Source organism: Volvox carteri, assembly GCF_000143455.1.
Source record: "Volvox carteri f. nagariensis unplaced genomic scaffold VOLCAscaffold_56, whole genome shotgun sequence".
NCBI lineage: Eukaryota > Viridiplantae > Chlorophyta > Chlorophyceae > Chlamydomonadales > Volvocaceae > Volvox > Volvox carteri.
The window spans coordinates 523,214-544,299 of NW_003307599.1; the positions used below are offsets into that span (position 1 = coordinate 523,214).

A 21,086-nucleotide genomic window follows, 5' to 3' on the forward strand; every position below is an offset into this window, starting at 1 on the left:
TTGTTAGCTACATGCGAAATACCTTGCAGTAGAAACTGCTATATAGTACCGATAGCGCGTTTCATCCGGGCGAGATAATATGTTTTGTCCGTTACGCACACGCGCACACACGAACACAAGGACATGGGCAATCCTACAGGTCGGGGCCCCCCCTGGGCGCTTCGCGCTGGGGCCCCGCCCAAAAATTACAGTTTACTTTAGGACCACTTTAATCCCTGTACTGGTCACCAGTAGATTTTGTTCTCGCAAGTATGTAGGGTCGCGGCCCCAAGTATCCGTGTTGCCGGTCTCCCGAAACCGCTCACTGGCGTATGGTTGAAGGTCCTACCAAGCCGCCACCCTCAACCAGAGCCCCTCAAGTGCCATCAACAGTCCCACACCTCGGGCGGTGCACTTAACCCCGCTGGCAGATGGCCGCAAGCCGGGGGCGGACCTGGACCCGATTTAAAGAGCTGGGCAATCCAAGCTGCACTCCCTAGACCGTTGAACCCCTACCCAATATTGAGAACCTTGGATATTACGGCGTTGCAAGTTCTCCTTCTTTAAGGGAATTCGGCGTATCCGGCGATAACAGATCTAGGCAACGTAGCAGGACGATGGCCACGCATTGGCAACCCCCTATTCGCTGTTGACGCCATTTCCTGTACAGGCAATATAGCCTCCGCACCAAGAGCTTCATCATGCTTTTGAATGTCAGGGCTACCGCTCTTCCCTATCATAATGGCGTGTCGGTGGCCAGGTGGTTAACCGTTAACCGTTTGGGGTTTCAGGGTACGTGCCATCAGGGTACGGCAATAACTTCATCACAGGCCCGTGCCGGTGATAGATGCGTAAATGCTTTTGGCAGCACCTATATCAGAATGTTGTGTATAGACGAAGCCGTTGCATCTTCGCTTACATGGTATAGTAGGTATAAGACCCCAATTACCCCATTATCCAGTATCCCCTCCGAAAAAACATAGCTACAAACACGCGAAGAAGAAAACATCGTTTTGAGAGGAACTATCTCACACCATCCATTATTCACTCTCGTGGACGTAGTAGTACATGTAACGGTATATGTACATGCACACGCACTGCTGTTCCCCTGCGCCACGCACGCCATTGGTCATCAGCACCCGCCAGCAGCACGCTTGTGATAAAACACGCCATCACTGTCATCACCCAGCAGGTGACCCTGCTGAGATGCCGACGACACACACACACATACACATACACACACAATCAGTTTATATTTATTTGTGTAGAGTCCAACTAGGTTTGCACTTTAAAATAGTGATCTGAACCCGCGATGACGGAAATGCCGATGGTGGTACACGAGAATAATTCTATCTTCCGAAAGCGAGCTCCTTTCTGTGTCTGTATGTGCTTGGTCGACAGGTAAGTGTTAAGGGAAAAAAACCCGAAGTGCCTCCGTCCCCCGTAACACACGTCAGACTTACGGCCGGCACAATGCCCTTGGGCCTTCGGCTCGTATGGGTAGTCTTACAGGTATGGGGTCACGCACCCCCAACCATGTAACACACACACACACAATGCGTGTGTGTATTACACCTCGTTTGCGCTACCCAGAGGTGTAACGAGCCCATACACGAGCCAGATGTAAGCCCAAGAGCCCAGGAGCCGCAAGTATTAAACAATAATACCAGTGATAATAGCGCTCAACTAGGATCAATCTCGCCAGCCTTGTATCCCTTCATACGATATGAAAGTAGATTTGAGACATGGATCTTGTCGAGGTGACGCAGCGGCGGTTGTGCAGTCCATGCAACTCCACGCCCACGCACCACACTACGTGCATTAATGCTTTTGTTTCGCTCAAGTCCTCGCATATTCAAAAGGCTTAAGCGTACGAAGGTTTGTACAGGTCTCCAGGGGGATACTGCAGGTACGGCAGTGTTCAGTGTGGTGTAACGCTTACTATCTGGTAGGCAGGTTCTTGCGGTTCGCCATGACCTTTTCTATACTCACCCCAGCAGTCGGCGAGGGCACAGCCATGGCTGCGCAGGAGCTATATACACAGGCGATCATCATCAGGGTGCCGTACCGCCAAGCCACCAGACGCTCAGTTATCATGTGTGTGTTGGGGGTGCGTGACCACATAAATACCTGTATAACTACCCACACGAGCAGAAGGCCCAAGGGCAATACCTAAACGCCTAAAAGCCACGGAGAAAAGGAAACACAGCACTATCAGCCCAAACTAGCGCCCAAAGGGGACAACTGAGTTGCGGTGAGGCCACACATGCTCCAACATCCTCGCCAGATGTGCTGGCCTCCAACATGCTCTGTTGATGATCGAATCCTTCTTCCGCACGAATATTATTGTAGGCTGGGCTCAGGTATCAGACGTCCACCTCCTGCTCCTTGGGAATCTCCTCCCGCTTGATGGGAACAAGCACGCTTCGCACCGTAGTCCAAAGAGCGGATGCGCGTTGAAGGCTCCACATCCTTCCGCGCCCTTGCTGCCTTGCCACTTCGCTGGGACGTTCCCCATTCCCAGCACCCTCACCGGCGCTGCCGCCCTCGCCGCCGCCGCCCCCGCCGCCGGCAGCAGCACCCAACTCGTCAGTGCCGCTGTACCGGGGAGTCTTGATGCCCATGATTCTGGCTCGAATGCTGGCCGTTTTTTTCTTCTTCCTCTTATTGTGCCTCGTCGCTTCCTCCTCCTCTCCCTCGTCCTCGCAGACAAGGTATGCCACTACCGCCGTACAGTCGTCCACGACACCCTCATCGCCGATTTCCCTCCAGCGGTTACGAGCCTCCCGCACCAACCTCCGAGCCACCTCATGCGGCATTGTGCCCGCTGATGCCAGTTTGTGAATGGTCTCCATAATTTCCTGGCTTCCCATGAACTCGGTGACTCCATCGGACACGAGTGCCAGGTACCTGGCCAGCATTTGAGCGTAGAAGGTTTGGCATGTAGTAGAAGGTTTGGCATGTAGTAGTAGTATTTCGGGCACACGATTACATCTTTAAACAAATCGCCCAGGATGCACGTTTTGAGTTCCCTTTGCGCCAGTGCTCACACACGAGTAAATGATAAAAAAATTGCGGCAGACACAATCATTTGTTTGGTGTTTCATGTGGTCATTTCTCATCGCACAGCGCATGTGTGCACCTGGCACGCAGCTGGGTAGCCTAGCTAGGTGGATACGGATTACATACAGTTACAACAATAATCAGCACTACTTCAAATAGCGCACAATAGCGCACAATCACGGCTCCTGAAGATCAGTCAATCCAGGAGGGTTTAAATGTTTTTGCTAAATATTTTTGCTGTAATCCATCCACCCGGGCCCACCTGTCACCCGCCGTAAGCTTGAACGTTGCCAATTCAGGCACGTGCGTCACGCCCAGTCGTTTGGCTTGGGTGTCTCCAAGAGAACGCGTGATACAAAGGCCTGGCTGATCTGAATTTCGCTCCCAAACTCGTGGAGGTCCTACGTTGCGTCCTGCAAACTCTAGGGGAGCGATACGTCCCTGTGGCAGACACACATGCATATGCAAACACACATGCATGTGAATTGAATTGTTACAGAGTGGGAGGCTTCTGTGCGTCCCGGTGCGTGGCACGCGGTCACATGCGTGCTTTTAACGAGAAAATGCGTGTTGTTTTTGCCCTATCTCCGGTTGCAGGCCAAGCAACTGTGTCACTTTAGAAACAAAGATATGTTGTCTGGAAAGATGGAATGAAGTGTTGCTGTAAATTCGCGGGGATAACCGGCGCTACCCGCGCCAAAAGGCAATATGACCACCAAAAGAAGCTCGAGAGAAAGCGGCCTGTCGGACCAAGCACCGAACGCACAGGCGACCTGCGAGTCATATTGCTTCAACACTGCGGAGTGCACATCCTCGGGGCGTCTACCGAGTACATACTGCCCACCCTAACTCCCCACTAGCAATTCAGTTTGGGCAGTTTAAGCAATGCACCCCTTGAACCTCACTACTGCATCCTCGGTGAGTACGACAATTGTACAACACCCCCACGGGCTCTGTGTTCACGCGTGAGCCTTTCCCATCAAGTCATCTATCCCTAGTCGCCTCTTTAGATTCTGAACCCCCTCCCTCCCCTTACCATTACCACCGCAACGCAAGGGTACTCTGCTATACACTCACCCCAGATGCAAGGATGCGGTTGGCCTCATGAAGCAATCCAGGGGTGTGGTCATTGGACAGCTCGTACGCCACCAGCTCGGTGTTGGCCTCAAACCGCCCTGCCGCGTGTGGGTGTGCATGCATCAATTGTAGTTTTTGCGCCTCATTTCCGTCTTAACCTTGTATAAACGAAGTAGCAAATCGCCTTATGGTTGCATAGATGGTCACATGCATGCCATTATCACGGCAAATCCTGCAGCCGTTGCATGCATGGCCATCCCACAGGCTGTTGTACGCGGAGCTGGCTGAACCCCCCTTACAATATTACATGGTGAAGCAGATTCTCCGTTTCTGGAACCGCCTTCAAAAGCAAGTGGGATCTATTGCTCATGCCGTTTTACGGCAGGAGATAACCGATGCCCTGACCAACCCGGAATGGGAGGGTTGGGGAATCTCAATGTTACGACTGTTTTCCTTCTTGGAGTGCAACATTTGGAGTGGAATACTGCAAGAAGTCGTGGGGGTAAACGAGCGTGTTGACTGGTTGTTGAGTAGACCTCTACCCGAAGGAGCGATGATAACGGCACTAAGAGAGCGTTTGATGAGCGGCTGGGACCATACGCGTCTGACTGTCTTGCCAGAGGAGTACCCATCAGATGGGAAGCAACCGGGAGTGCAAATGGCGAAGTATAAGCACTGGATGGGCTGCCCTTTTCGGGAGCCGCAGCCGTCATGTGGCCAACACATGCTAAGGTTTTCATTCCTTGTTTAGCACATCGTAAGCTAATGCAGTTTCGTTTATGTTGCTGTGCTTTGGACAGAGCACGAAGGGGCAAGTACCATGTCCCCAGGGGGCAGCGGTTTTGCCACTGTTGTGGTACTAATAGCCGAATCGAGGATGAAAAACACGTGTTATTGGAATGCCAGGCCGATAATGATATTCGTGCTGAAGAGGGATTCGATCATCAACAGAGCATGTTGGAGGCCATGCAATGGGAACCCGCACGTCTGGCGAGGATGTTGGAACGTATGTGGGCTCACCGAAACTTAATTACCCCCTTTGGATGCTAGCCTGGGCTGATGTGCGGTGTTTTTCCTTTCCTCCGTGGCTTTTAGGCGTTGTAGTATTGCCCTTGGGCCTTCGGCTCGTATGGGTAGTCTTACAGGTATGGGGTCACGCACCCCCAACCATGTAACACACACACACATGCATGGCGATTTGGTACGTCGTCTCCATCACGACGCAAGCAGAAAGCGGAGTTGATCTTAGTAAAAATAAGAAGCCACCAGAATGTGAAGCAGCGATTTCGCGTCGTACCGCAAGCTGGCATGTGCATGCTGTTTGGTGCGACCAACAACGAAAGCCGCCCACCCCACTGATCCTGATTGCTCTTAATCCCATGCCCTGAGAGGCACAAGTCTCCCAAAGCAGCAGCAGCAGCAGCGGAAGACTCTAGCAGTATTAGCAGTTCGTCTTCTTCCAGCATTCAAGCAACCGCACACCTGCCAGGCAACGGGAGTCTCCCGCGTTGGCCACCACCAAGGTGTCGCTGACCAGCATCGCTACCACAGCTGTACAACCGGACAGGCTGCAGTCAAGCCCGGGCTGTTGTAGAAGGAACTGCTGGGTGCTTGCGAAGCCCGATAGCAGTGCGGTGCCCGGATCGTCCGCCTGAGCACAGAACAGTGAGATAGGAAAGATGCAAGCGCAAGTCTGGGCTGATAGTGCTGTGTTTCCTTTTCTCCGTGGCTTTTAGGCGTTGAGGTATTTTGCCCTTGGGCCTTCGGCTCGAATGGGTAGTTCTACATGTATCGGGTCATGCACCCCCAACCATGACAGACACACACATACACACATACATATACACACACACATATACACACACATATACACACACATATACACACACACACACAATCGGGTCATGCACCCCCAACCATGACAGACACACACACACACACATATACACACACACACACAATCGGGTCATGCACCCCCAACCATGACAGACACACACACATACACACACATACACACATACACACACACACACACACACACACACACACGCACGCACGCGCGCGCAAATCATAGGAATGCAAGGTGGCATGGCGCCCTGTTTGACGGCATGAATTCCATCGCGGACGAAGCACTATGCTAGGTAGATGGTCATTCAAACGACTAGGTTGAGAAGTCAGCCGCAGGCTGCTGGGAGCACTGTCAAGGGAGCAGCGGACGACGACGTGCTTTACGCAAGGTAGCGGCGAGGTGGCGCCTGAGTGGCGTTTTGCTGTGCGGTAAACAGCAGCAGCAAGCAGGCTGATCAGGTCCGATCTTCAGGTTCCGTTTCTCCTATTTTGTCTGTCGGTTGGATCACTTGGTGCGCCCTGACCTTGTGCCATCGATCTACATTCGGTAGGTGCAGTACCTGGGTGTGGTGCTCCCGGATGAACATGGGGAGCTGCTCCGCCGCCAGGGCAGCAACAGTACCGCCGTGCTCGCCGTGACCGTCGAAAACACCGAAGAACATGACTGGCTCCGCATCGCGGTCCCTCTCGTGTCGCAAAACCTCCACGGCCAAACAATCCTGAAACGCGCGTGTGGATAGGGGAAAGGGGAGTTGCGAACTATTTTTGGTGTTCTACTGTGGCCTGCAGGGCGTCCAAAAAGGCACACAGCAACCGCTGCGACTATGCGACGAAGACGGACTGAGGAAGCATACGCAAGTAGATCGGTTGCTATAGCGCTAATTGTACGTTGTAATCAATGTTGGCTTAACGTTTCATTTGTTTTCCTTACAGTTTTGACAGCACAGGAAAAGTACGTGTTAATTGTCGTGAATGCAGATTTAAGGTCAAATAATACAGACCGGCCCTACCCGTACGCACAGCGATGCGAAATGATGCGATACGTCTGAACCAAATTTTAGGAAATGCTCAAACGGAAAGCATGCGTGGCAGAAACTGCTGTCCTTGTATAAGGATTGTTTTTAATGCTGCTTTGAGGTACTAAAGCAGAACGGGAAACAACGAGAAAAAAAACATACATGACAGCAGCTACACTTTCGTTATTGCTGCAGGCAAATCAGTTTGATTGCTACATGCCTGGTTCTCCTTATCTCCATTTCCATCAGAACCGGCCAAAGTGTAGGAAGCATAGCAGAGCTTCACGCTTCCCGCCTGCGGTTCCAAGATCGATGATCCGTTTGCTGTGCATTTGCAGTGCCAAATGTACATTTTCGTTTACCTGGAGAGCTTTGGTGATGTTTGAGCGCTCAATTTGCTCTTGCGGCGCCCGCGGGGCACGCCGAAAGATTGTTGTCTTACGCTTCGGTGCCATCTTAAAGCCTTCACCAACGGTAAATAAAGATGAATTTATGTTTGATGTTCATTCAAGCATTTATTTAACCTCTTTAGTATGAAGAAACACTTGCTATGGGAAACGTCTCATGCACGTCCTCAGGGGCGCCTAACCTAGGATTTCCTTTGCTGCTTAACGCATTCTATGTGTTATCATCAGCAAGTAAAACTTATGTTTATTTGATTATAAAACGAGTTACATGGTCCTGGTGCAGGATGTTGAAGAGAAGACAAGCAGCCGCAGGCAGCCCCTTAATGGCTGGCCCGCAAGTTTTTAGGCCTTGGGTTGGGAGCGGCAGTAAGAATTCAGAGCTTATTTTAGTCGCAATTATTATCTCAGCTTGCACTGGGCCTCTTGCGGTCTCATGTAACGCCCGTATTATTCGCTTCTTTCGTCCTATGCTCTGCATGTTACCTGTGAGGTTTAGGACTCATTAATCTCTGGCCTCAAATTTTCTTTTTTACCTGAATGTGTGATATTTTTTTGATCGCGCTCCCGTACCACTGATGTTCACAGATCGGTGGCTTGGCCTTTCCTGGTCTATCTCGATGTGGCTGTTGTCGTGCGACCTCCCTTGATGCTTGGGCAAGGCTTCCCTGGCGCGATGAGACTAAACTGCTATCGAGCTCTGGCGCGCTGTGCCAGCGTTCCGGATGAACGAACTTAGGGTTTCTTTGTCTTCCGCAGGTCGCTCCTGCTGCTGCTGGTATCGGCTTGCTAGATGGTCCGCTTCCCTTGGCTGGCATGCAGGACTTCCCTCCAGGACCCCATAGGTGGGTTGGAGCTCCATGTCGCTGTGCGAAGGATGGACAACGCTTTCAACATCCCGCGTCTCTGTCTTACCCTGCCGGTTCCTCCCTCAGCTCAGGGATGGAGATGGCCGTAGGCGCCGCAACCTTTTCAGCCGGGGCCCACCTCACCAGCACTACCCCCTTCGGTCCATTCCACATGGGCTCTCCTACTTAGGTCGGTTTTAGTGTCCCGATGTATGGCTCTAGAATAACCCATAAAGGTGCTGTCGAGTGCTGAATGAACATCAAAGATCGGCACTCAGTGGTACCAGCCCCGCTAGGCGTCTGGACCAGGTGCATGTCCGCCCAGCTTCGGCCTGCAGAGCTAGTTCCCAACACCGACCCAGAGATCGCCCTAGGAATAGGAATAGGCCTATTCCCGGGGGTCTGGCCTAGGCCCTAACCAGATGCTCCAGGGGCCATTGGCTCCCTCCACCTGGCTTTCCCTCCAGGATGCAGCTGCGACTGAGGTCTTTTTGGTTGGCGTACCAGCCATGGCTGCATGCGGACCTGGTGGACCTGCTGCACTGTGCAGCCTGCACATCATCCTTGCAGCCTGCACATCATCAGACGATGTGCTCTTATCTATATGATAGCTTGGTTGTTGACCTGGCACCGAGGCCGAGATAGTTGAACTGTCGGGGCAGCTGCTGATATGCCATGCAGGCCGTGGTGGGTGCTTCAATGTCGCGCACTAATGGGAGGGCAACCCTTGCGAATCCATTTGGGTTCAGGACCTCGGTGCAGCATGCCAGCGGTCCCAGGTCTATGCTGAGTACATCGAGGTGTCGGCTGTGCCGCTGGCGTCGTGCAGCAAGTACCAGGCGCTCGTGTCGAGACTGCGGTCGCAGCTGGAGGTCGCCACCACCCGATTGGTGCATCTGGTCCTGCTGCGGGACCTGCGTGCTGTGCGTGTTGCTCCTGTGGCAAGACCAGTCAGAGGCGATATGATGTGTGTAAACTGGGGTTGGGGAACTTTGCCTATCATTTGTGCGAGGGGCTGCTTAAAGATACATCGATAGAGCGACATCGTGATGACAACAGGAAAGATCAGAACGCTAATCATATACTTGTAGCCTTCAGTCGGGGTCATTTGGTGAGCGTTGTTTTTCCTGGTGTCGATCTTGTAGCTCGGACTAGCTCTCGAATAGGCGGTTGTCAGCGTTGCGCACTAAAACCGGCATTTGCCGTTTGATTATGATTTGATTACGTGAACTTGTATTTATTATTATCGTCGTAACAAGTTATAGGGGCTGCGGCATGCGGAATTTACGACATCAGGCCAGAGATAGTGGCCATGTACCTGATGCACGTCTACCAAACCGCGCAAGCGGATGAAGTAGGTCCGGGTCGCGTCGCGGGAGCGAGCGCTGCTATTGCCTGCCATTTCTTTCTCGCGGGCCGCCCCTCACCTACGGAGCACCCAGCATGCAACCTCGTTCGGGACCTGGGCAGGTGCACACTGCAAGGGAAGCTCAAAAGCAATAATCGTGCAAGGAGAATGAAGCGCATCTCTGCGCATCCCACAAATAGCAATAATACTTTACTAACATATGTGCATATGTGCATGCAAGACAGAGTTCGTACGTCCGTTCCGACACATTATTCGTGCGTTAGTAGTTGGTTTTTGGCAGTTATATACGGCATCACTGTTTGTCCTTAGTAGGCCAGCAGCAGAGAATCTGGGATAGTTGGCAAAATGTCATGCCGCCTGGCCCTGGCTTCCTGGTCATCTTCAGTTATGTATCAGTACCTATCAGTGCGCGCATGTATATGCTGCTGCCGTAGCCGCACGCATGCCGTACGGCCGCCGCTGATAAGCATCATCTATATCACCTATATCATCATCGCCACCACCACCATCACCACCACCACCATCATCATCATCATCATCATCATCACCATCATCGGAACAAACTAGCAAACCTATCTGAGGGCTTCATTTGATGCACACGGCCCACAACACCCTTAGTTTTCTTCTCATTGTACGCTTAAACCGTCAAATCCGAAATGAACGTACACAAGCAGCAGACTTGCTTCACTGTACGTGTGCCCCGCTGCCAGCTGTCTGATTGCGCTACTTGCTTTCACGTTAGCACGCGAGGAAATTCATTATTATTATTACTAGATCCAGCAGCGCATCATAAAACTCGCTCAGCATTCTAGCGGTATATTTGCCTGCGTGCAGCGGCTCTTCCGCAGCCACCACCCATCCCATCGACCATCGACCTACCCCAGGGCAGGCCTGGGGGCCTGCTAGCTTCTCTTCTTGGCGGCTGGAGGGCGGGGCATCCTCACCAGCTTAAGGAGCTCTGGGCGTGGAGGCGGCCGCGGCGGGCGTGGTGGTGGGTGCGGCCACGGCGGCAGCGGTGACGGCGGCCGCGGGAATGGGGATGGTGGAGCCGGTGGTAGCTGTTGAGAGGAAGCAGTACTTAGAGGTGGTGGCCGGAATCTTCGGGCTTCGAGTGAAGGTGGTGGTGGCTTTCGAGGACGCCTTGGCCACATCGGCTTTGCAGGCGGCAGCACAGGTGGTGGCGGTCGAGGTGGCGTCCGATAAGGTGGGTTGGGAGGGGGTCGTGGAGGCTGCGGCGGCGGTGAAGGTGAAGGTGGCGGTCGCGGTGGCGGTGATGGGGGAAATGGTGGCGGCGACGGCGAGGTCCTCACACCATTGCAATCTCCATCCTGCTCCGCGTCCTGCATGCGGGACAAGTAACAGCAGCACATACACACACATAAACACACACATACACACACATAGACACACATACACACACATAGACACACACCACAACTGAACATACTGCCCTGATGCACTGATGCGCAGTTCGGGTGTCACGAGAGGCCCTTTTGGCGGCTAGTTACTAATAAGGAGGAGAAAAGGAAACAACATGTTGATCTTGAGCGACATAAACCTCTTTTGGGTTTGGAATGAGGGAAGGCAGCGGAACAATAGGGACTTTTCCGGTGTGCACGGAATTTTTTACGATGAAACAGATAGATACCATTCGGGGGACTCCAAGGACTCTCGAGGACTCCGGGGACTTCGAAATCCTAAGGGAACCCCTACTCCCCTCCCAACCACCTACCCTCCCCCTGTGTTGGGGGAGCTTGCAAGCAAAATAGGGCTGGGAACTCCCCTTGTTCCGTATTTATTAGCTATCGCAGGTATCGACCCGTATTTATTAGCTATCGCAGGTATCTGCCTGTGGGCCCAGCAACTATGTGTGCCCGTGTGCGATGGCAATAAACACACAGGGGCGTTCCCAAAGCCCCGGGCCCATGCAGCCATACGCACCACCAAGCCATCGCAGTCGTTGTCCAGGCCGTCACTGCAAGTGTTGCCGCCCTGGGACTCGGTCGGTCCGGAGGAGCGGCACACGACAACGACGGCACTGTCACCAGGCATCACACGGACGAGCCTGACAACGACACCGGACCATCCGTCATCCCGGTATTCTGTCAAGCCACCAGCCTTAAGAGCCTTCACATGCTGTGTTCGCCAGAAAGAGTCCACCAGTGACTGCGCGAGGGACGGAGATGCATGCCGAGGATTGGGGCGACACGCACGGAGCGATTGAGGCAGCAGGGCATGGCCGAATGCAAGGACCAGCTGCTGCTGCAGCGGCTTGTAAATGCTGTTGTTATTAACAATATAAAAGATATAAATATTAATTATTTTATTATTATTATTATATTATATTATTATTATTATTAATTATATATTTTTATTATTTCCCGTCTCCTCGTTACTTTTTTGCGGGCCATTCTTACTCCTGAGAGATTCATAGCTCAAAAGGCCACCAAGGCGCAAACAAAGGAATATACATAGCGGCCGGAACGAACGGAGCAAGACGAACGATGCTTGGATGGATAGAAAAGTCGCATCCATCCATCCATCCATCCATCCATCCATCCATCCATCCATCCATCCATCCATCCATCCATCCATCCATCCATCCATCCATCCATCCATCCATCCATCCATCCATTACTTGACGTCCTTTCGTGTGTTATTGCGATAAACATATAGCTGTGAGGAAAGGCAACATACAGTGATGTCAGCGGACGTGCGTGCGCATTAATTTGCGTGCGCATTTATAGCCAATTGTGCTGCAGTAGGCAAACAAATGTAAAGAAGCGAGCATGCTTCAGTTTATACATGCTTTGTTAGGGGAGCAGTGAAACGGCAAAATGTGTCGTTGACTGTCCAAAAATAAGCTTGGATGTGTGCGAAGTGTACACCATGGGGCGAGCGTAGCGAGCTGCGGGCAAAGATGCTGTGTTGTTGTGTGTGGTGGTTACAGTGGGCTCCAGACTCACGAAGAGTAGAGCCAGCGGGCCAGCTGGACGTGCACTGCACTAGAGACTAACATACAAACTAGACTCCCACCCAGATGAGACAACGCAAGTCATGGTGTGGGGCCACGTACCATCAGGTACCCCAACCATGCCCCCCCCCCCGCCCCCCATACCCCTGTGTCAAACCCAGCTATACACAGACACGCACGCACCCTATCTCCCTTGTACGTGTAAATGTTGACGGAGTTATCATCCTCGGTTGTAAGGTTTTCAAAAGGTTCATATTTAGAACGAAAGGAAATGTAGATTGCGGGCACGGGAAAGGATGGATAATAAGTCGACTTGGGCTCGTTGCCCAGGATTTTCCAATCTGGGTAGATGCGGACAAAGGATTGTCGGGCCTTAGTTTGGACAGGAACTGTAAACGTTCGCGGCTGTCCTACTGCCAATGTAGTGCCGTTGAGGTCGCCTCCGGGCAGCGGATCCAGCCAGCCCAGGCGCCACGCATTGGGCGCATTGAAGCACGTCTGTCCCCTACATACATACATGCATACATACATGCATACATACATGCATACATACATGCATACATACATGCATACATACGTGCGTGTGCGTCTGGCCCCCACTGCTGTGTTTCGGCCCTGGGAACCCCCCGGCTTTTAAGCCCACAGCGTAATCAACGACATACATACGTACATACATGCACAAGTCGATGCAGCAGGCAGGCACGTCGAGCCAAGACGACGTGTAAGCAGCTACAACTATACTTTTACAGGACATGCATTATATCTTCTTTTATTCACCTTCCCATTATACATGTAGTGTCTGCCTGTTCATCATCCGATTCGGACCGCCCCGCGTGCATTACTCCTAAATTGTGTCCCATATCGTGCATGATGCTCCTCATGTCAGGGCTGGCGATCATCGCGTCGCAGTGGGACGAGGAATTCGTACAACTTATATAGGAACTGCCTGCGTGCGTTTGAGTTCCAACGGCAGCAACGTCTGGTGAGGAGATATTAATAAATCAATCTATATTCGGGTTGAGGCGATTGCAGTGTCAGGGGCCCAATTCAAGTCGCCAAGACCCCAGAATTCCGCAACCGAAAAGCAACCGCCAATCGAGAACCTGATCGTTCTATCCTAATTTAACCCATAGTTCTCTCCCAAGTTCTTTCCCGGCTATGGGTGGATGCAACAACACCGGACAGCTTCTTAAGTCCAACCCAACGGCACACAACCCCAGATGAGCTTCGCTGCCGGCATCTCGCGTAACAATCCTTTGCGCCTCGCTGCATCAGTAAATTAAAAGCACAATCTCGATGCTCCGTTGCGTGCCCTTACAAATAATTTTAGTCATCATGAATATGCGTGCAGCATCGGACTCTGTCTGAATCATTTTTTTAGCGTTATTATAATAGATAACTCCCCGCTGTATAATTGGATGTATGGACGGTCCCTATACAATATACCAAGGCCACGAATTATTGACGATCGAAAACGTTTACAGACGACATCCTATTTTTGATTACATTGTTGCATACATAAATCTGCCTGTATGTTATTTGTCCCGCTGTGCGTATTAATGGATCCCGGTGTATGGTAGGTTGTTTTCTGCGTGCGTTCGAAACACAGGGTGGGTAATAGGTTGGAAAGCGCGGGAGGACATCGAAAGCCCCCCCGAACCCGAGCCGTGCATCACACAACATCGTGTCACGTACCACCCCATGTAGACGAACACGGGTTATTCTGCGGCAATATAGCAATCCGCTGCCTGATGCTTGAGATGGAAATTCTTGACGCGTTCTCCACAATTTCTGTTGCCTTATTAAACATGTAGAGCTTCTCCTGCCATCGGCAAAATTTAGGGCAAGGAAAATGTTCTTTCCTTTCCTTTCCCTTCGTGCTTGGCTAGGTATCGTAAGATATAGTGATGCAAGCAAGTAAACGCTGCGGAGCAATCAAAAAAGCAAGCTGGTTGCTGCTAAGCAGAATCAGAAGAGCAGCTCGTAGAGAGGGATCGGGCGGACAGCTGTGCGGATAGAAGGAGCGGCGGCACGGTGAGCCTCCTGTTTCGATGGGGAGTTCACAGCATTGCAGGATGATGGATCGTGCTCGGGATATCGACGGATGGGCGGGGGTGGCAGGCTAGCTGGCTGGATCTAACGCAGCGGCGCGCATCCTTGCCGTTTAGATCGGTCAGGATCGGTCCATCCGCCTCGTGACTGAGAGCGTACGTAAGTTCTCGCTTTTGTTATGTATGAACATAAGTTCGTACGCGTCCCTCACGTCGTCTGAGGAATTCATACATTGTGCTTGATGCGCACGCATATGTGTATGTGTGTTATGTGTGTATGAATGTGTTGTATCACGTCTTATCGCAGGAAAAGAACCGATCGGCGGATGTCAATCCCGTGATACCCAGGATACTACAGAATGTGTGTTATTTGATTATGTGTGTGTTATTCGATTACTTACCCTGTAGTAGCTGGTACACAGTAGGCTCTATAAATACGCGCGTAGCGCGACCACCAGCATCTCGAGAGGCCTTTTCGGCGGCCAGCTACTACATACCCACACGCGGCCCACTCACCGTTGTGCCACAATTCTTGGAGAGGTCGAATGGGCGATTCCGCATGAACGGGTGGTACCAGACTCCATTGCAGGGCAACTGCATCGAATCAAAGGGCAAACGATCAGGCATTTGATCAGAACCGCCTGAGCGAACGGAAATAAAGCTTCATCGTTTCCCCCCGTTCTTATCCTCTCCTGGTTCCTACCCCTCCGCTCCTCCCTCGTCACCCGAGAAGCCAGAAAGGAAAAGCGTGTACGTGATAAGCAGGATGATGGAATTATATCTATCATATATAATATCTATCATATATTATATATATCATAATATCTATCATATATAATATATACATACACACGCAGTACGGGTGGCTAGCGAAGCCCTTCTAAGCCCTACTAACGACTCACTTCAACGTTGAAAATGAGTTGTGAGGCGCTGGGCATCTGCGCCATGCCCTGTGAGCAATAGCTCACGTAATTCTGCATCGTGAATGCATTGGCTGGAGTGCCTGGGTCGTTGAGCCAGATCTTGCGGAATGTGCTGGCGTTGTAAAGGTTTTTTAGCCCACAGTAGTTCAACAAGAAGATTACGCTGGTGAGGTTAGTTACCGGTTGACGGTCTGTAACAGAGACGTCCTTCGATGACGCATCTTGTTTTGGATTATTGGCCGTCGTGGATACCTGGGCGAGCTTGCGAGCTACTGCCGTATATGGCATCTGGCTGCCGTACGTTTTGGACGACACCTGCTTGCTGTCATCCGCCGTCGCATCTTCCAAGACGGCGTTATTATTACCATCAGAAGACTTCGAATCATTCTTACTGAGAGGTAGAAGAGAGACGCGAATCTGTTGACCGGCGTGCTGCAAGGCCTCGTTATTGTTGTTTACGGACAAGCCCGCCATGATACTATCGTCGCTTCCCAGAAGGTAATTGTTGATGATTTTTCCGTTTTGGCCGTCCCCTGTTAGCTCTTGTACCTTCCCTGCATGCACTTGCGGATGTGTGTTTGTGTGTTTGTGTGTTTGTGTGTATATGTGTGTGGGTGTACTCCAGAGTTAAGGTTTCAAGGTTTTCAAGTATTTTCAAGGTTTTCAAGTTCAGTGTTCAGAATTTAGAACACGCTTGTGTGGATGTGCCGGGCATGGTATTGGGGGTTGCTGGGCCGGTGGCTGCCGGGTGAACTGGCGAGGAGGACTTGACATTTTCAGGACGTATGTGCATATGATGCCAGTGACGGCGATATCGGGTGAACGCCGGAAAATGGACTCATATCCCATATCGCAAAGAATTTTTTGCCTTGAGATCAATACATGTAATGAGTTTGATCATATTTTTGTCGGCATTACAGGAAGTTTGCTAGTGCTTGCTATGTCGATCGATTTAGGCAGAGCTTCTCTCCGCAGCACTTTCTCGTGCGTTGCGTCGGTTCGCCCCCTGCCTCTCTTACGCAACAGTGCCTAATAAAAGTGTACCATCATTACGTCTCATATTCAGCCGTCCCTGCGCCGGTAACATATTCAAACTTGAGACTAGCTTTTGATTCATCCATACCAAACCAAAAGAGGATTTAAACATCGCATAGGTGCTAGTTAAACTTCTTATAACTAAAGCAACGAAAGGGACAGCTGACCGAGATAAGCGATTCTGCGCGCGCACATGCATGGTACGCGATACGTACAGTTTGTGCGCTTTGGTTTCTGGTTGCTGCGGCAGCTCCAACGACTGCCATATTTCCAATTTATCGACAGGCAGGCACTCCCATACATACATTTATATACAGGCCTTACGCACCTTCCCGGGTAGTTTGCCGCGTTGAGGTGGCCCCAGAGTGTAAGGTTTGGGCGGTGACCGATTGCTGCGGAAGGAACTTATGTAGAGGGAGAACTTGCTTCGGACCGGCATCTTGCAATAGTGTGCGCGGCCGCGCCGCTAAAGCATATTCAGGTAGAACTAGGAGCCCTTCCAAACAAAGCCCAATTAGTACCACCATGGAAGCCAGGCCAATAGGCCTGGCTGCCATCCTATTGCGGTCAATAATAAGGCTGCTGAATAGCGGTAGGTAGGGATAGTGCTACTCTGCAAGTAGCGGTATGTAAGAGACAGGGAGTTCGAATGGCTGAAGTAAGAGTGTCGAGTCGGCTGGCTAGCGACTACCGACGCTTTACAGAGATTGTATAAGTGTAGCTCGATGACAGACTTGTTTAGCAGCTGGGTATGAGGCACTTAATAAGCGGTCTATAGGTAATAACGAACTTTTGTTAGGCACGCACACAACGGGGCGGCGAAACGACGCTTCGCGTACGATTACCGTACGAACCTCGAGCAGGAGCGAGCAGGCATCAGGCGCCGGCGTCGTGATGATGCAGAGAGAAATAAATGCAAGCCTCCCTGCACCAGAAGCTGCAGCGGCCTTGCTGGTGTTTCTGGGATGCATGCCTAGCATAGCCTGCACGGAAGTTGTCAATAAGCAAGTGATGGATGTATACGAGAAGTTGTAATCAATCATTATAAATGAACCTTGAATTTCAAGGTTTGCAACTGAAACATCTTTGCTTTCCGCGACGCACGGTTCGCTAGTTGCTCGTTCGCTGGCTTGCCCTTTCGTATCCTTCAATTTGTCATCGAGAAGAATGATCACTTACAGCTGAACGCCCAATTCCCAGAATTCCTGGCATCTTTTAGACTAAATAAATTTCTTGCGCTCATTCTTCCACATATTGCGCTGCCTTTTCCATTCCCGCTTCGCGTCGTCTGCTGCTGAAACGACACTCCGCGACTCGCTGATTACCGGTAATAAGGAGTCCACGAAGTCGCGGAGGAAGGCGTGCCCTTGTATGACGTGGATGACGTTCCAAGAGCAACTTGGTTCCGAGAAACAGTTCTGTCCCAGTGGACTATCTCCAGGGCCGTACTAGTGCCTTTGTTTATCCTTCAAGCAAATGAACGTAGGTCGTTGCACGCGGGGCATTTAAGCAACACGCGAAACCCATCTCCTACTGCATTATTGTTGCCACAGACCCTACGCAAAATTCTCTTGGCGCGACCGACTGCCGGGTCGGCTAACCACGCCCGTAAGCGAAACCGCGCACCCGTGACAATCCAGTATATGACTTCGCAGGGATGTAGCACGTCGTGTGTTTCGGCGTTCCCATCCAATGGGTATGCCGCCACATCTTAACCCTTGGTTTACGGTTGTCCGACACAAATTCGCGGGGTGTAGTAGTAAGACGTGAGTTCTGGCAGTTGTCATCAAGTCGCTCCTTCAACGTTTCCATGACATATCTAACATTGATCGGGTTCGACGAAATGAAATTGGCCTTCCCTTCTTCATCCAGATCTGGTGGCGAACAGAGCACGAAGGGGCAAGTACCATGTCCCCAGGGGGCAGCGGTTTTGCCACTGCTGTGGTCCTAATAGCCGAATTGAGGATGAAAAACACGTGTTATTGGAATGCCCAGCCTATAATGATATTCGTGCTGAAGAGGGATTCGATCATCAACAGAGTATGTTGGAGGCCATGCAATGGGAACCCGCACGCCTGGCGAGGATGTTGGAACGTATGTGGGCTCACCGAAACTCAATTACCCCCTTTGGACGCTAGTCTGGGCTGATGTGCGGTGTTTTTCCTTTTCTCCGTGGCTTTTAGGCGTTGTAGTATTGCCCTTGGGCCTTCGGCTCGTATGGGTAGTCTTACAGGTATGGGGTCACGCACCCCCAACCATGTAACACACACACACAGATCTGGGTGCAGCGCCGGGAAGTGCCCCAAGCACCTGAGGCCCCTTAGCATCATGGCAACCCAGTTGGTGACAGTATACTCAGAACGCACTGCAAGACGCACCTCCCCACGCAAAACATTGTGAAACTCAGTCCCCTTTGCAAGGATAACCCTGTTCCAAAAGCGGCAAATCAGTGAGTCGCGGTGAAGGTTGAGTTGCCATTGACCAAGCTCCCTGAACAACATACGTGAAGCTTAACCACCCTGTAACAGCATCAACATACGATTATCCGGTATCCTCGGGGAGGGGGGAAAGGGGGCCGGAAGGAGGGGACCAGCAAGGGGGGGGATGCGGATTCAAGGAATGAAGGGGAGTCACTGCTGCATAACCATGCTAGTGAACCCAACCAATAACATGCCTCGCATGCCTCGCACGGCAATCGAGTAGAGAGTACGAAAATAACCTAATGCAGTCATCGTCAGCAGAAAACGTAAGCCTCCAGCCTCATGCCGACTCTCTTACCTACCATTCATATATTCTACCTCGTTCCCAAGACTCCGCCGCGTTGCCTCTAGTTCGGCTCGTGCCACAGGTAACTTCGCTCGTCGCTACTTTGCCATTCACCTTCTCCTCCACCCAGCCTCTGCTTCTCCACAGAAGCGGCGACCCCCTTCGCCGTTGTTACGCCTCGTCTATGCGAATCCTCCTCATCCGACTGGGTCTTCTGCCTACCCGGTGCGCGCCCCCTCTCTCCGCGCATCCGTCTCTCTGGCCCTCTCTTACGGTTGCCTACCTTACTGCAGGACTCGCCCCTTGCCTGTCCGTTGCCGGGTAGGCTTTCCTTGCCTCCCCCGGCCCTACCTGGGGCGCCCCTCTTTAGCTCGTCCACTACCTTACTTCCGTCCGTTCCTGCCCCTCGGGGCCCCAACCCCTCCGCCCTTTCTGTGGGCCCGATGCCCGCTCTGGACTTATCTCACGCCCCCGGCCTCTCTGATGCTGCCCCCCCGGTAGGTTTGCCCCCGCGCCTGGGTCCTGTCTCTTCTCTCCGTCGCGCTTACCTCTCCTACCTTCTTCTGCCCTCCAGGCACTGCCGGAGCCTACTCTGCCCCAAATCTTGGCCGCGCGCGTCCGCCCCACTTCCATGCCCTCTGCCGTACTAGACCCCTCTTCCAGCCGCCAGCTTTATACCGTCTCCCTCGCGAAGGCCGCCACCGTCTGCGACAACTCGCTGGCCCGCGAAACCATTGCCCGTCAGGAAGCTGCCGGTCGGGACCTCTCTGCCTGGCTGGCCTCCCTGCCTCATGGCCGTACCCTGCTATCCTGCACCGATGACGACCTACTCGTCTATCTGGAGGCGCACTGGCTCCCCAACCGCCGTGTGGACGACCCGAGCCCCAACACCGTCAACAATCATCTGGGTCTACTCTCCGGACTGTTTAACCGTTTGGGCCGTGGCAGCACTTACGACCGTGAAACCGGCATCGGCAACCCCTGCTGCTCCAGCGCCTTGTCCTCCTACAAAACTGGCTATAGTCGTCTCGGCGCCGACCGTGGCTATGAGGAGCAAGCCGCCGTACCCCTCAGCCCTAGCGACTTCACCACCCTCATGGACCACCTCTGGTCTGGATTCCAGGCATCCACCACCTCCCTGACCCGGCTGCTGATACTACGCGACTTGTTGTGCTGCCAATTCATGTGGCACACCAGCTACCGCGGCCATGACACCGGCAAACTGCGGCTATGTAATGTGTGTGTGTGTTACATGGTTGGGGGTGCGTGACCCCATACCTGTAAGACTACCCATACGAGCCGAGGGCCCAAGGGCAATACTACAACGCCTAAAAGCCACGGAGAAAAAGGAAAAAACACCGCACATCAGCCCAGACTAACGTCCAAAGGGGGTAATTGAGTTTCGGTGAGCCCACATACGTTCCAACATCCTCGCCAGACGTGCGGGTTCCCATTGCATGGCCTCCAACATACTCTGTTGATGATCGAATCCCTCTTCAGCACGAATATCATTATAGGCTGGGCATTCCAATAACACGTGTTTTTCATCCTCAATTCGGCTATTAGGACCACAACAGTGGCAAAACCGCTGCCCCCTGGGGACATGGTACTTGCCCCTTCGTGCTCTGTTCGCCTCCAAAGCCCAGCAACATAAACGAAACTGCATTAGCTTACGATGTGCTAAACGAGGAATGAAAACCTTAGCATGTGTTGGCCACATGACGGCTGCGGCT

At 52.1% G+C, this 21,086-nt stretch overlaps 3 protein-coding genes across 3 annotated transcripts; all 3 read right to left on the reverse strand.

The window, feature by feature from the left end:
* Positions 1-2,345: 2,345 nt before the first annotated feature.
* On the reverse strand, positions 2,346-7,438 carry VOLCADRAFT_96929 (uncharacterized protein; the record flags this gene model as incomplete). Its single annotated transcript, XM_002955974.1, has 6 exons — positions 2,346-2,889; positions 3,305-3,483; positions 4,120-4,217; positions 5,602-5,770; positions 6,492-6,686; positions 7,346-7,438. The coding sequence occupies 6 exons, from the start codon at positions 7,436-7,438 to the stop codon at positions 2,346-2,348; spliced, it is 1,278 nt and encodes a 425-aa protein (XP_002956020.1).
* A 1,393-nt stretch (positions 7,439-8,831) lies between these two features.
* On the reverse strand, positions 8,832-9,637 carry VOLCADRAFT_96930 (uncharacterized protein; the record flags this gene model as incomplete). Its single annotated transcript, XM_002955975.1, has 2 exons — positions 8,832-9,149; positions 9,554-9,637. 2 exons carry the CDS (start codon positions 9,635-9,637, stop codon positions 8,832-8,834), a joined length of 402 nt encoding a protein of 133 aa, XP_002956021.1.
* Positions 9,638-10,552: 915 nt separating this feature from the next.
* VOLCADRAFT_96931 (uncharacterized protein) lies at positions 10,553-17,799 on the reverse strand (the record flags this gene model as incomplete). The annotated part of the gene is made up of 10 exons (XM_002955976.1): positions 10,553-10,833; positions 10,917-10,944; positions 11,546-11,770; positions 12,762-12,919; positions 14,274-14,400; positions 15,146-15,223; positions 15,532-16,106; positions 16,916-16,979; positions 17,442-17,570; positions 17,767-17,799. 10 exons carry the CDS (start codon positions 17,797-17,799, stop codon positions 10,553-10,555), a joined length of 1,698 nt encoding a protein of 565 aa, XP_002956022.1.
* Positions 17,800-21,086: the final 3,287 nt, after the last annotated feature.